At 36.1% G+C, this 16,088-nt stretch overlaps 1 protein-coding gene across 1 annotated transcript; it reads left to right on the plus strand.

The window, feature by feature from the left end:
• Window positions 1–4,258: 4,258 nt before the first annotated feature.
• LOC128520928 (serum paraoxonase/arylesterase 2-like) lies at window positions 4,259–14,494 on the plus strand. Its single transcript, XM_053495379.1, has 9 exons — window positions 4,259–4,399; window positions 4,789–4,859; window positions 5,539–5,594; window positions 8,002–8,161; window positions 8,243–8,369; window positions 8,495–8,695; window positions 8,781–8,862; window positions 8,988–9,116; window positions 12,474–14,494. The coding sequence occupies exons 1-9, from the start codon at window positions 4,323–4,325 to the stop codon at window positions 12,633–12,635; spliced, it is 1,065 nt and encodes a 354-aa protein (XP_053351354.1). The 5' UTR covers window positions 4,259–4,322; the 3' UTR covers window positions 12,636–14,494.
• The last annotated feature ends 1,594 nt before the right edge of the window (window positions 14,495–16,088 follow it).

Genomic DNA, 16,088 nt, shown 5'->3' on the forward strand with positions numbered 1-16,088 from the left:
AATGTTGATGATTTGACTGATCTGTATGGCGGAGGCTTAAAAACTGGGAAACATATTTCTGTTATGTTTTTACATTTTTTTTAATCTAAGTTTCATGTTATTAATTTTAGAAAATCAGGCAAACTGAAATAATTTACATGAAACCAAATCTTCTACATCACATTTCTACATCTAGTGTCCTGCCTTCATTATTGCGCTTGCCTTAGGTACTGTATGTGCTGATTTCATATTTATGGATCTTAACACTCTTATGACATGCCTTTGTGGAGGTGGTAAAATAATCATTGGCAAAACTGGAGCAGGCAGGATTCAGAGCTTGCTTGATAGAAGAGTAGCTATTTTTGCTCTCCTTCACTTCAGTTCCATGGGGGAACTGATTCTATTTTTTTTTTCACATTGTCACATGTACTGCTCTAAAATGTGCAATTTTTAACCTATTTTAGGCAGATCTTTTCAGTATGGGTGAGTATACACGGCTTGCAATGTGATAAATATATAGAATCACTGCTAACACAGCTACTTTTTATCCCAAATAAAATAGATAGACAGACAGACAGACAGACAGACAGATAGATGGATAGATAGATAGAGAGATAGAGAGATAGAGAGATAGAGAGATACTGTAGTAGATTGGGGCAATAATATACAAAACTGCTTCAACGTTTTCATACATAAGCAGGCATGTTATGCAGTAGCTTGCATGACCAGTATAATGAGGTATTTTGCATAGACAGAAAGCCACACCTCAGCTGAGAATTATAGGGCAGCGAGACCTACTCTACTTCAGTGCTTCAGGGTTGCTGAATCATACCATCACACTACCTTGAAAGTGTGAAAACTTGGAATAGCTAGTTATTAACATTTGTCATAACATTACCAATCTTGTCATGTTTTGTGACAGGTTTTGACAGTCAGTTATGGAGCTTTAGATATTACATGACAATAGTATTTAGGTTTGATCCCCTGCAGTATTGGTTTTTATTGGTTGTAAAGTTTGCACTTTGTTTTATACGCTCTACTCATTGTTCAATATCTCAATGATTAATGATAACACATGAATGTTTCCTTTTGTCCTTTTGGCATTCAAGACACTAGCACATCTAGTCAATGTTTAGTTTTTTAATAATAAGAAGAAGAATGATAGAAATCTGAGGATATACACATCACAGAGGCTCACAGAAACTAGACAATGAAAGATTAAAAGAATGTCACAAAATTTTACTTTTTCTCAACAGTTTCACCAAGATCAGTCTTGTACTTGTCTTTTTGAATTGTTTTCATATATATATATATATATATATATATATATATATATATATATATATATATATATATATATATATATATTCTAATGTTTGATGTTTATGCACTGATGTAAGACTTGTATCTGCATACATTCATGTATTTTGCCTAAATTATTGCAATTTTTTATTTGCACGAATAGACTGGGGTAGAGATGTTCTTGTTAAAGTGGCCAGAGAGCGTACATTTGGTTTAAAGTAGTTTACATCAAGGTCAGTCATTTACACAATGCTCACAAATGCAGTAAAATCAATTTCAGCAGAAGTTGACCATAAGCAAAAGGTGAGGCTGTACATGTGAGGAAAAATGTATATAATACAAAAAAAAAAATACTGGCTAAAAAATGTCAGTTACAGAAGCCAAATAAAATAAAACATAAGAAGCTTGCTGAAACTACTAGAATTGGCTTAAGACTGGAACTGGGTTACTGTCTACATCAATGGGACAATGGTCGAACGTGTTACTAACTTCAAGTTCCTGGGGATACACATTTCTGAGGACTTAACCTGGTTCACTAATACCTCCAGTCTCCTCAAGAAAGCTTCCCAGCGTCTCTTCTTCCTGAGATTACTGAGGAAGAATCACCTTTCTAAGGACATAATAAACAATTTCTATCGTTGTGTATAAAGAGCATCCTAACCATCTGTATTACTGTCTGGTACGGTAACTGCTCTGTTTCGGACCGTAAATCCATTCAAAGGGTGGTGAAAACCACCCAGCGCATTATTGGTACCCCTCTTTATTGCATTGAGGAGGTGTACAAGAAAAGGTGTCTGCGTAGGGCCCGTAGCATCATGAAGGACATCTCTCACCCTGCACATAAACTGTTTTCTCTTCTTCCCTCTGGAAAAAGGTTCAGATGCCTAAAAGCCAAGAGCAGCAGGATGAGGAACAGTTTTTACCTCACAGTGGTTACCTTATTGAACACTTCGCCAACCACCTAACCCCTTTACATGCACGGCATCATCATCACTGATAACCCAACATACCTGTATAATATCTCTGTAAATATTCCCTGTACATTCACTTGTATAACCTGCACATAGACAGTACACTAATATATGTATATTAATATATGTATATATGTGTATATAGATATACTCTCTGCATTCCCTTCCAGCTGTTAAGTTATTCATATTTATTCGTATATATTTTCATATTATTGCACATCCTGTAAATTTAACCATATATAGTTTCTGTATATCTTTATCCCATGTACTTATATTTAGACATATCTGTATATCTACACTTATTCAGTCAATTAATTCATCCATCTCTGCTTACTTTACACTGTATATTCATTTAAATATATACATACTGTATATTCTTCTGTAAATCCAATTCATACATAGCCATTATTTTTATTTATTTATTTATGTATAGTATATATATATAGATCTGTATATATGTTTATACCCCACTGCTAACTTACATTTCTGGTTAGATGCTAACTGCATTTCGTTGCCTTGTAACTATGTGCAATGACAATAAAGTTGAATCTAATCTAATCTGTTAGACACATTTAAACCTGGAAGAATAGTACTGGGCGGCATGGTGGCTTAGTGGTTAGCATTGTCGCCTTGCACCTTCAAAGTCCAGTTCAATTCCCGTCCACTGCGTGCATGGAGTTTGCTTGTTTTGGCTGTACTGGGTGGGTTTCCTTTGGGTACTCTGGTTTTCTTCCACATTCCAAAGACCTGCTCGTACCCTAAGCCCCCTGGGATAGGATCTGTGACATAAATATTGGAATTTGGAGCAATGGAAAAAAAAGTCATGTGGTCTGTTGAGTTCAATATATCCTATTACGCAGCACTGGGCACATCAGGGTAGGAGGGGAAGTGCAGGAAGTAATGTGTACATCATGCGAAGAGCCTTCTGTACAAGCTTCTGTTGGTCAAGTCTAGACTCTAGAATGTTATGTGGCAATAGAATAAAGTCAGTTGACGACCTGAATGTTCTGAATGACCAGGTTATCACATGAGAGGAAGTTTTCTTCCCTGATGGCACTGCCAAAGTCCACATTATGAACATAGTTCTGAGAGCATGAGAAAATATTTTTACGAAAAATATTTTAAGACAACATTTCGTTTAAATATTTTAACTTGTTAGCTTTGAGGTTTGGGACATGGGAAATTTTGGGACATGGGACATTAGCTCACTTTTCTTTACAATGATTAGTAATGTCTTCATTGTAAACCTCACTATCACTCACGCACTGTCTATACCACTTTATTACAGTATGTATACAGGGTCGCCTGGAGCCTGTCCTGGGAGACTTAAAGCACGAGGCTGCGTACACCCTGAACCACACACACTCACCCTGAAGGTGCAAGGCGACAGTGCTAACCTGTAAACCTAAAAATGTAATTGGACAAAACAATCAAATGATCTCTGGACCTTTAACCTTTAACCGACTTTAGACACTCAAGGTCGTTCTAGTAGTGAGTCAGAAACGAATCGGTTCCTATCGAACGAGTCTTTTTAAGCGAGGTGGTTGAATCTTATTATATAACAAATGTATCAATTTATATAATTTTGTAGGAAACATGCTACATTTGTCATTTGTATTTAATTCAAAACTAAAAAGCGAAGAAACTATTTTACAAGTAATTAAAAAACCTAAAAAACACGAACATTTATTATTATTATTTTTTTAATGCACGAGGGCGCGCGTGCTTTCATTGACCAGAAAATGTCGCCATCTAGCGACATCTTGTCACCCCAACAGCACTTTCGTCAGAAATAAACCGGGGCTGTGAATTGGAAATGTGAACTCAAATGGTTTTAAATAGTTCCTACGCTACGTAAAGTACAATGTAAGATTGTAAACGAAGCTTTTTATTTAGTCTATTTGCTTTATATTATGTGGAACGTTAATAGATTTGGGTGGTGAATCAAACGAATCGAAACCTGTCGTTTACTTAAACGGTTCTTTCGAGAGAACCGAATCATTTCCAACGGTGGCGCCATTTCAGAAGTAGCGCCATAACTTAAGTGGTGTAAACAATATACAAAACAACATGGGAAAGTTAGTAGTACTCTCGGTTGTGGTGGCAGTTTTAGCGCTACTGATTGGAGAGCGATTTTATGCACTAAGGTTGGTTTAGAGTACTTTATTTTAAATTAAATCTAGCGTGAGACAGGTTTTATTGCTTTGACTGCTCAATTCACTAACTTATTTTAATGCAAAAATAAATTCCATAATTAATGGTTAATAATAATGCGCATGTTGATCTGATGTGGACTGTGTGTGAGCTTTGTGTTAATATACAGCTGGGTTGTATACCTAGCTCACAGGTGAAGCTTTTTTTATTTTGTTTGTTTTTGTTTGTTTATTTGTTTTTGTTTGTATGGTTATAAGTTTTATCATATCAAAGCCTAGCATGATAGTGTCAGGTTTTCATCTGTTATTACTGCAACATAATATGACAATATAATAATTTGTTATAATATTAGGTGGTGCATAATAATGTTTGTTTCCTGCAGAAATACAGCTTTGGGTTTTCGAGAACTTACCCAAAATCACCTTCCTAACTGTGAGCTGATAAAAGGATTAGGTAAGTGTAGGCAACTTTACTAGGTAAATCAACTCAGAATTACAGGAAATACTGTTATTACTCAGGAGTCAGACAAACCTGGACTGAATGTGGTTTTTGTTGGTCATAGTTAATAAAACTACCTCAGCTATTTGACGGCCAATTTTTATTATCTACTACATAGACATTCTCCTTTCAGTAATTACTTCATGAATGTTAAAGTGATTCAAATTGGGACTTGTGAAGAATTCATGGACTTGTGATGCCATCTTGTGAATGAAGGCATAAAACCGAGATGGTGTTGTTACAGAGAGATTGCAAAGTCCCACACCGGTTTACAAAGCTCTGCCATTGAAAAGAGCTTTTAAATAAAATGCTAAATAAACATTTCCTTACAAAACTCATCGTATCAGTTATACTAGAATACAGTATGTCCCCTACATATGAACATTTGAGTTATGAACTCTCATAGATACAAACATGCCTTTGCACATGTTCAATAGCGGAAGTTAGATCTCTCTTGGAACAGAGCTTGTTCATATGTAGGGGCTTACTGTAATCAATATAATTCTGATAAGCATTATTGTTAGAATGTTTGACAAAGCTGCTGTAAAAATTACATTTTCACCAATCGTATTTAAGAATACAACATTGTTATACTGTATTAGAAATTATTAGAAAGTATTGTTTCTATTTGCAGAGATTGGAGCTGAAGACATCACCGTAATTGAATATAGGCTGGCTGTCATAAGCACTGTATGTTGTTATTCTACACACAATATTTTTAAACATGTTTAATAACATTTATTTAAAAAAATTCAGTATATAATCATATATTTTATATACTACGAGTCAAAAGATTGAACACACTCTCTCCTTCAGTAATTTTGTATTATTTTTTATTATTTTCAATATTGTACATCAATAATGAAGACATCCAAATTATGAAACAAAAAAGTGTTAAACAGCACTTGATCAAAGTAGCTACATTTATCTTTGATGGGTGGGTACAGTAGCCTAATTAGTGCTACTACAAATACTGTACAAAATCCATATTATGTCAAGTACGAAATTCATGTCAATAAATACAAAAAATCGCAAGAACTTTAAATGTATCCCCAAATGCAGTCACGAAAACCCTCAAACGCTATAATGAAACAGGCGTTTGTGAGGACCATCCCAGGAAAGGAAGACCAAGAGCTACCTCTGCTGCATAGGATTGAAATTGCCAGCTTCAGAGACCGCCGAAATACAGTATGGCAGCTCAGATTAGAGCTCACATAAATGCTTTTAAGAGTTTAAATGGCAACATATTTCAAGATCAGTGTGTGCGTGAGTCAGGCCTTCATGATCGAATGGTGGCTAAGAAACTCTTTACTAAAAACAACAAACAGGAAAGACTTGCTTGGGCCAAAAATCACACGAATAGACATTAAATCAGTTCTTAAAAAGAGATGGAGGGTGCTTTGCCGGTGACATTTTTGGTGACAGTAAAAATGAAGGGCACACTTAACCAGCATGGCTACCACAGCATTTTGCAGCGATATGCTATTCAATTCAATTAAATTTTATTTATATAGCACTTTTAACAATGGTCATTGTCTCAAAGCAGCTTCACAAAAATGAAAGATTTTTTTATTTATTTATTTTTTTTTGCTATCACACCTGTTATTCGCTTTAAATCTAGTTAAGATCATTTGGGATGAGTTGGATCAGAGAGTGAAAAAAAAAGCAGTCAACAAGTACTTAGCACCTCTCGGAACTCCTTTAAGATTGTTGAAAAACCATTTCAGGTGATTATGAGGATCATGAGGATGGCTAAGAGTGTGCATAACTGTCATCAAAGCAGAAGATTTCCTATTCTGAATAATTGAAAATATAAAGCATATTCTGGGATATTTAAAGTTTTTGTTCTGAATATGTATATACATATTTATATATACACATATTCATTAGGTTCACCTGTTCAACTACTTGTATCAACGCAAATATCTATCAGCCAATGAGATGGCAGCAATCTAAAGCATTTAGGCTTGTAAACATGGTCAAGGCAATCTGCTGAAATTCAAACAAAACATCAGAATAGGGAAGAAAGGTAATTTAAATGGCTTTAAATCTGTGAGGTTGTTGGTGTCATACAGGCTGGTATGCAAGTATTTACAAAACCACCGACCTGCTGAGGTTTTCATGCACAACAATCTCTAGGGTTTACCGAGATTGATCTGAAAAGAGAACATATCCAGTGAGTGGCAGTTCTCTGGGCGGAAAAAAGCCTTGGAAGAGGTAGGAGGGGAATGACCAGTTCAAGCTGATAGAAGGACAACAGTAACTCAAATTACATCTCATTACAAGAGGTAGAGGTATGCTGAAGAGCATCTCTGGGGAGACAACATGTCAAACCTTGAAGCAGATGGACTACAGCAGCAGCAGAAGAAGATGCTGGGTGCCATACCTGTCAGCTAAGAGCAGGTATCTAAGCCTACAGTTCACATTGGCTCACCAAAATTAGACCATAGAAGATTGCTGTTCTGATAAGTCTCGATTTCTGCTGCCACATTTGGATGGTAGGGTCAGAATTTGGCTCCAATAACATGAAAGCATGGATCCATCCTACCTATACCAATGGTTTAGGCTGGTGATGGTGTAATGGTGTAGAATATATTTTCTTGGCATACTTTGGGCCCATTAGCACTAGTTGAGCATTGTTTAAATGTTGTATTGTGTATTGTTGCTCACCCCCCCTGTTGCCTTTTATGTCCATCCCCTTATGACCACAGGATAAAGGGCTAAAATAATCATAAAACGGTTTAATATAAGTTCACAGAAATCAAACAGCCTCCACAGTCACAGAGCACCATTGCAATGTGGTGGAACAGGAGATTTGCATTGTGGGTATGCAGCACCTGCGTGATGCTATCATGTCACCATGGACCAGTATCGCTAAGGAAGGTTTGAACCTTGTTGAATCTATGCCACAAAGAATTAAGGCAAAAACCTGTACTGGCAAGGTGTACCTAATGTAGTGGCCAGTGTGTGTGTGTGAATACATGTAACAGTTTAACCTTGTTAGTTATTGTTGGTTGTTATTTACTGTTGCTGTTACATTCATGTGTTTTAATAGAATTTTCATTAGTTATAATGTGTTCAAATTCAACAACCATAGGGCCTGAAGTATCCAGGAATGCCTCGTCTTTCTGATGCACCTGGAAAGATCTATGTGCTCAATCTGGCCTCTGGAAAAGATCCTACAGAGCTCCACATTAAGGGGGACTTTGATGCAGCTTCTTTTGGCCCACATGGAATCAGTGTATATACAGATGAAGGTATTTCGGCATGTTTATTTCATAATTCTTTAATACTTCCCACTCTATCAAAAGCAGTGTTATGAAATGATCCTGTTGCAGATGGCTCTCGATATTTATTTGTGGTGAATCATCCACATGACAACAGCCAGGTTGAGATATTTCAGTATATCGAAGAGGAGAATACTCTAGTTCACATGAAGACTATAAAGCATGAGTTGCTGCATAAGTATGTCCATCCTAAATACAAACAGACTTTTCACTATACTGTATGCTGGACACGTGTATATATATGTTTTGTGGTAGAAATCTATTAATGAATTCTTGTACATCTTTTCTTGTAAAATCTGCTAGTGTGAATGACATTGTAGCTGTAGGAGTGGAGAATTTTTACGCCACTAATGACCACTACTTCACCAACGAGTACCTGAAGCTTCCGGAAATGCTGTTCTCTCTGCCCTGGTGTAATGTGGTGTATTATAGTCCTGAAGCAGTTCGTGAGGTGGCAGGAGGATTTTTCGGGGCCAATGGAATCAACATCTCCCCTGACAGAAAGTAAGTCTTTGGGGAAACTTAAAAAAAAAAAAAGAAAAAGAAATTTGCAACACAAGTGATTTAAAACTTTTTTCTTTTCGTCCAGGCATTTGTATGTGTCCGATTTAATGAATCACCAAATCGTTGTGCTGATCATCCAGAAAGACAATGTACTGTCCCGTGTGAAGGTATGCCTAAGCTGTGAGGAATATGCATGAAGACATGAATATGCACAGACAACCCTATTTACAGTACTTTCGCGTGCACTTATTGAATTATGTTGTTTAAAAGCTGTTATGTTCTTGGTGTACAGGAAGTTGCCGTAGGCTCCCTGTGTGACAATATTGAAGTGGAGAGTAAAACTGGAGACTTGTGGATGGGTTGCCACCCAAATGGAGTTAAATTTTTTCTACGTGATCCAAATGATCCACCTGGATCAGAGGTATGTCTGTGGAAAATACATGTTCATACAGTATATGTTCTTTATTCACGAGTGGAAGGAGTTTTGACTCACAGTTAAGCAATATCGCACGAGAAGAAAATTCTGTACCACAGCACGACCTCAAGTGCAATATTGCTTTTATACACAGTTCTACAAATTTATGATTTAAAAAAAAAAAAAGTATTTAATCAGTTATTTGGCTCCACCAACATGAGTCCCTCCATGACAGGTAGACCTAGCGGTAAGCTGGCAATTAGCATTAAGCTTGGAACCAGAGGCAGTGCTTTTTTGACTAAAGGGGCACAATTGCTGTGGATTGTCTTTTAAAAGTTTTACAAATGTGACAAATAAATTAGTGATGGCGAAGGCAACACAGTAACATTAACACTAAACCGAATTCCTGATACTATTGGTAATTTACGCTTTTGTTAGTCATACTGTTGTCATGCCATGAGCTGAGATTGGTTACAGTATTCATACCTCACACTTGACGATAACACAGTCCTATTGTAACAGTAGTCTATCAGCTCTTTATATCTTTGCCTGACTCCTACAGCTGTGCTGGTGACAGGTCTACTTGCTGATACCACACAGCGCTCTCCAGTGGAAATGAACCAAATACCTTAAAAAGATTGCCATGTAATCTGGAAAAGTTAAGGGGGCATGTCTCTCTATAAATTGAATGGAAATGATGCCTCTGATTTGATCACCTGTGAAAGAGTGATACATATGGTTAAAAGGCTCAGTGCTGTTATACTGAATATCAGCACTCATGTCCAATTAATTTACTTGGACGGAATTAACCGTTGTAAAAATACACCAATAATATATATTTTTTATTTCACAGTGTAGCAATACCTAAAAAACTTCAAATGGCAATGAAAACAGTTTGACAAATATATTGTTTTATTGTGATATTTAATATATAAAAAAATATCTGTGCTGTCCTAAAACTTACATTTACATTTAGGCATTTGGCAGACGCTTTTATCCAGAGCGACTTACAAAAAGTGCTTTAAAGTTTACATCATTGGATACATACTTACACTGGGTTAACTAGGTTAATAACTAAGTGCCATGAGTCCAACACAACTGGGTAGAGTTTTTTTTTTTTTTTTTTTGGGTTTGTTAATTCAAGTACTGGAGAAACAGATGCCTCTTGAGTCATCGTTTAAAGATAGTCAAAGTCTCAGCTGTACGGACATCTAGAGGAAGTTCATTCCACCACCTAGGTGCCAGAACAGAAAAGAGCCCTTGATCCCTGAGAGATGGTGGAATGAGGCGCGCAGTGCTGGAGGATCGGAGGGAACGTGGTGCAGTGCGTGGTGTGAACATGTCAACTAAGTTCATTAAACAGGTTTGATTGTTTTAGTTAGGGATCTCTGATGTCCTCCTCAGCCCTGTGAACATTTTGGTGTGTGTCTGTTAATGTTTAAGATCCTGCATGTTGACATGTCTGATTTTCTTGGTCTCACTCCTTTTTAAAGTGTGCCATTTCAGTGAATGTAGTTTTAAATAAATTGTCCTGACTTGCAATTTCTTAGCCAATCAGAATGCAGATGCCGGAAACCCTTACTCTGATGTTCTAACAAGATGAGAAAAAAAAATACAGAAAAAAGTGATTTTTTTTTTTTCAGTAGCAACCAATTTATTTTTTGTATATTTTAGACACACAACGAATCACAACGAAATTCTTAATGTTCAGTTAAGTAAGGCTAGGTTAGCACTTGGCGGTTAGCCATTTTGTTGTTTTTTGTGGTTTGTTCGCCACTACTACTACCTTTTTAAACTCTTAATAAAGTCTTTAACGTTTACATAGCATTAACTTTTATTTAGCTGCACAGGAAAAAATATCAAGAAGCCTTTTTTTTGCTTTTGGGAGAAAATTGCTAGCGGGAGGGGTTTAAATAAAGCAAGTACTAGTGGCCTAGCACCTGGTTGCTCTATTTAAATACTCTGGCAACATCCCACGCTTTTTCTCATGTCTAGAGTTCCATATAAGCTCTGATGGTCTCGGACTTCCCAGCAGTATTTTTTTTTTTTTTTTTTTTTTTAATTAAATTAAAACAGTGTTAAGTGCAGCCTGTTACAATCTGTGCAGGTTATTTCTGGTTATATTACTCACTTGATGACATTAGGTACTATTAATAACAAGAAAAAGTCATGGAAAAACACACTGGTACATCCTGGGCACATACTAACCTTAAAGTCATTTTAAAAATAGCATCATTCATAACTTCAGGATGTAGTCGAGTCACCAGCTTTAAAATTGTCCATTGTTCAGAAAGCAGTCCAATGTGAAATATTGCATACCTTTAAAATAACTGCAGGAACACTTCCACTGAAAATATTTTAGTCCCTTTGCTTTACTTGGTATCAGAAAAAGAGAGTTTGGTGTTTTATTAACAGCCACTATTAAGAGCGTGTCTTGCCTAATACAAAAAGGTGACTCCTGGGTGGGGGAAAAAAAAAACTAAATCAAAGAAACTTAATTGACATAAAATAAATTAGTGTATAAATTGAATAAGGGGAAATAAATTGCAGTACCTCATTACCAGTCTCATGATTGGAAGCTCATCATTTGTTAAATAATTGGACTTTGACAAATATCTATGACCAGCGGTACAAACGCTTGTACGCTTAAGGCTGTAGGTTATTGAGTATCTGTTCGGAAGGTCGGGAGGTTGAGTCCCAGCCCTGCCAAGTTACCTCTGTTGTGCCGTTGAGCAAGGTCCTTAACCCTATGTGCTCCAGGGGTGCTGTATCCTGCCTGTGTCCAAGGCATTGGACTACGGTTCAAACCCCACAACCACCAAGTTGCCACTGTTGGGCCCTTGAGCAAGGCCCTTAACCCTCAACTGCTCAGATGTATAATGAGATAAAAATGTAAGTCGCTCTGGATAAGAGCGTCTGCCAAATGCCCAAATGTAAATGTAACTGTGCTGTAAGGTGTACAGTATGTGAATATAATTGATTTCATCTTATTCTTAAATGCTTGTATGAACAATTTATTAATATATTTTTGTATTCTCTTTGCTAAATAAGACTTAAAAGAATGTTTTATATTTTAGAAGCAAAACTCTATACAATACTGAATCACAGTATTATATCAGTGTGTTAAAACAGTGTGTTGAATATTGAACATGTAATTATAAGTTCATATATTGCATATATCTTTTATAATATATTAATGCACATTGAGAGCTAAACTTTTTGAAATGCAACATTTTATGGAATTATTATTATTTTTAATAACATATCCCTTGTTTTGATAATTTTTTTTTTTATTTTATATTCTGTAAATGACATATACTTTCTAGAATTTGTCTTTTTATATATAATATTTTTCTGTCTTAGGTCATTCGTATTCAGAATATCCACTCCGACGAGCCAGTGGTGACTCAAGTGTACTCTGATAATGGCAGCGTGCTCATAGGATCTTCAGTGGCTACTCCATACCGAGGGAAACTCCTTATCGGAAGTGTTTACCAAAAAGCCCTGATGTGTGACCTTGAGTAGAACATACACGCACACAACATCGAACACTGTTCTGCATCACTACAGTGCCTCACATACAGATTGGAAACAAAGTGTCTTTGAGAGCCCTGGCAGAGATTTGACATGTCTCCAGAACTGTGCTGGAGAAAGTGACAGTGTTCTTCCCAAAGATTCCGCTCAATTGGTAGTTTAATGGTGGTATTAGATGCTATTTTACACATTACTTTAGTGTTTATTTGAGGTTTGGGTACATGGTCATCCTGGGGAAAAACAAAAAAAAAAAAAATTCAATCATCTTTTTCTTCAATTTGTCACTTATCTGTAGGTGTGTCCTATATCAGGAAATAGGTTTTCACAGTATTGTGTATACATCATCTCTATGGGATTCTCACAGATGTGTACTTAGTCAAAATAAATAAAATAAAACTCCCATATTCATAAGTTAGCCTGTTGGCTAAATATTATATGGAATATGATATATATACATAGATACAAAATAATTAAAGTAATTTTCACATCTAAAATTTTAGTGATGTGATTAACCTCTACTAATTAAACACACTGCACACTACAGACAACAGTGGCAAAATAAGTAGCAAAGCACATGGATGTAGCAGCAAATAAAACATAAAGGCATTGGTCACTATGACCTTGAATTAATTTGAAAATCTTTAAAAAAAATAAAATAATATAAATATCCATAACTGTTTTGATGTTTTACAGTAATGTTTGCCGTGAAAAAGTATTTGATTATTTCATTTATTAAGGAATAAAAAAGCTGTCCAAACCTAATTTGAACAATGGTTTGCTGAAGTCCCAAAAGTCTTAGAAATGGCTTGGCCACCCTTTCCAGACTGATACATGTCAATTACTTTCTCATCTGTTTTCGTTTCTCATTTCTGTTGATTTTGATTCTTGATTTGTTCTTTAAACCGTATTGCTTCTTTTATTGTGCTTCACTTTGTCAGATGGGTTCGATTTAAATGTTTTCTTGATTCAACAGGTCTGGCATTGGGGGGATTACTTTTTCAATTACTTTTCCCACATAGTGCAAGCAAGGGTTAAACAGCTTTTTGTATTTACTCGGATTATCTTTGTGTGATACAGTATTAAAATTTGCCTTTAAATTGTGTAACATCGGATAAGAGCTGCGGGGACCCTTTTATAAGATGCTGGAATTTTGGCCATTTCCTCCTGAAAGAACTGGTGTAACCGAGTCAGATTTGTAGGCCTGCAACAAAGAACAGTGCTAAAAAAAATCATTATTTTTTATGTCTTTAACCTAAGTGTGTGTAAACATTTGACTTTAACTGTATTACCAGGCTAGACTAAATAATTTAAGGTTGGTATAAAACAGACATAAAATCTAAAGAAACATTAATCATAAATATGGGTTGTAAAAAAAAAAAACTGGTTGAGATAAAGTGGGGAGCACAGGTACAAGTTTTTTTTTTTATTAGTGGGTAATTATAGAATGTACTAGTTTTAATAATATACTTATTATTATTATTATTATATATTTTATATTTGGTATTGCATACAGTTGTGTTTGAATGGCCATAAAGCTAATGCTGTGATTTACTTTATACTGTGAACTCTAGTTTAAGAGCTTACAATATGTTCAAGAATGTTATGTTCAAGTAAAGTCATAAAGATATCTTTTGATCATCATAGTTAATGCGCCAAAAAAAGCAAGCTGTTAGTTTTCAGTTTTTTTTTACCCTTTTACATTTTCTACATTTTGTTGTGTTTCACACTCACCTTAAAATGTAAATGTAAAATGTACCCCCCCCCACATCATCTGCATACAATTCCCCATAATTACAAAGTAAAAAAAGAGTGTTTCATTAATTTATTAAAATAAAGAAATGTTCAATTTACATAAGTATTCAGACCCCTTATTTAGTACTTGGTCAAAGCCCCTTTGACAGCAATGATAGCCTCAAGTCTGCTCATGAATGAAGTTAATAAAGCTTGGCACACCTTTCTTTTCTTCCATTCTTTTTGGGAGAATCATTCAAGTTCAACAAGGTTGAATGTGTAGGGTCAGGGTGCAGCTGTTTTCAGTTCTTTCCAGAGATGCTCTCTTGGGTTCAGGTCTCGACTCTTTCACAGAGGAATGGTTTTGAAGCCACTCCTCTGTTATCTTGGTGTTGTGCTTCCGGTCATGGTCTTGTTGGACTGTAAACCTGCATCCTAGCCTGAGTACCTGAGCACAACGTTTTCACTCAATATAGCTCATTATGTCAGCTGCATCAATATTACCTGTTTATCAGGCACGTGGCGGGGGGGGGGGGGGGGGGGGTGCTTGAGCGCCCACCCCTTTCCTTCAGGATGCCTCAACTATAAAATGTTAATATTAATCTCAATTTTGCTAAATAAAAGGATCTGGCTTGCATCAGTCACATGACTGCCATTAACCAATGCTCGCCCTTGAGGGCAGAGCGCGCTCGTTACGAGCCGGGTACGAGCTTACAAAGTGCACGCACATTTTCTACAGGCTGAGTGGTGCGGAGCTAGAGGAGAAGCAGGCAATTAATTGGAAGGTGCAAACTGCAACAAAACAGTAAATAGGGTTCCACGCACACTATAGTCTATAACAACAAATGAATTGAAATAAATGAGCGTGCTGTTTGTGCAACAGCAGGACAAACATTACCTGTCTTTTTATGAACTGCACAAGTAGTGGTGGTCATTAACTGCTAGCTAACTGGCAAGGGTGTTACAGGGGGTCTGTAGCTCTGTCCACCCTTTTAGGGAACATGTTTTGTTTTAAAGTAAGTTACAGGACTTTTCCCCTCTTTTCTGGAGGGCTTTTATTTCACTAAAACAATCTAATATGGATATCCACATAATTATGGTTTATTATATTTATGATATTCAAAAAAACACTGTTTTTTAAGAAAATATATTAAGTAACAGATGATAAAAGCTTATATTTCAAATTAGATAAAAGGTTGATTTTACAGCAGTAAATCTTTACAGTTTAAACATTTAATAAGCACTGCATTTGCTTTGCATTGTCCCCACCCGATGACAGTCATACAGTATGATGCAATTCCATATTAGATTTGGCATAAATGTGAGTTGTTATTCAGCCTGTTTTATCTTTTTTTAACTTTGAGCACCCGCCCCTTTAAACGTCTCCGCACGGCCCTGCTGTGTATTGACTAATCTCTCAAGAACCAATGTTTCCATGTACAATGGATAGTACAGGACTTTGTAGAAGCTTTAGGTTTATTCAAATGTACGCATTACTAGTAAATTTACAATATTTATTGATGCTTTCATTAATTCAATTTTGGTATGTGTTTTATCCTGGCAAGACTTGTAGTGCATTCAGAGCGTATCCATCACAGGACACCATGTACATACACTCACATCCCACAGGCAATAAATGTAGAAAATCCATCTACTTACTGTTATATTATATTAATTTGTTATCACGAGGTGGGAGAAGACCAGAGACTCCGG

This window comes from Clarias gariepinus, chromosome 4, assembly GCF_024256425.1.
Source record: "Clarias gariepinus isolate MV-2021 ecotype Netherlands chromosome 4, CGAR_prim_01v2, whole genome shotgun sequence".
Lineage (NCBI taxonomy): Eukaryota > Metazoa > Chordata > Actinopteri > Siluriformes > Clariidae > Clarias > Clarias gariepinus.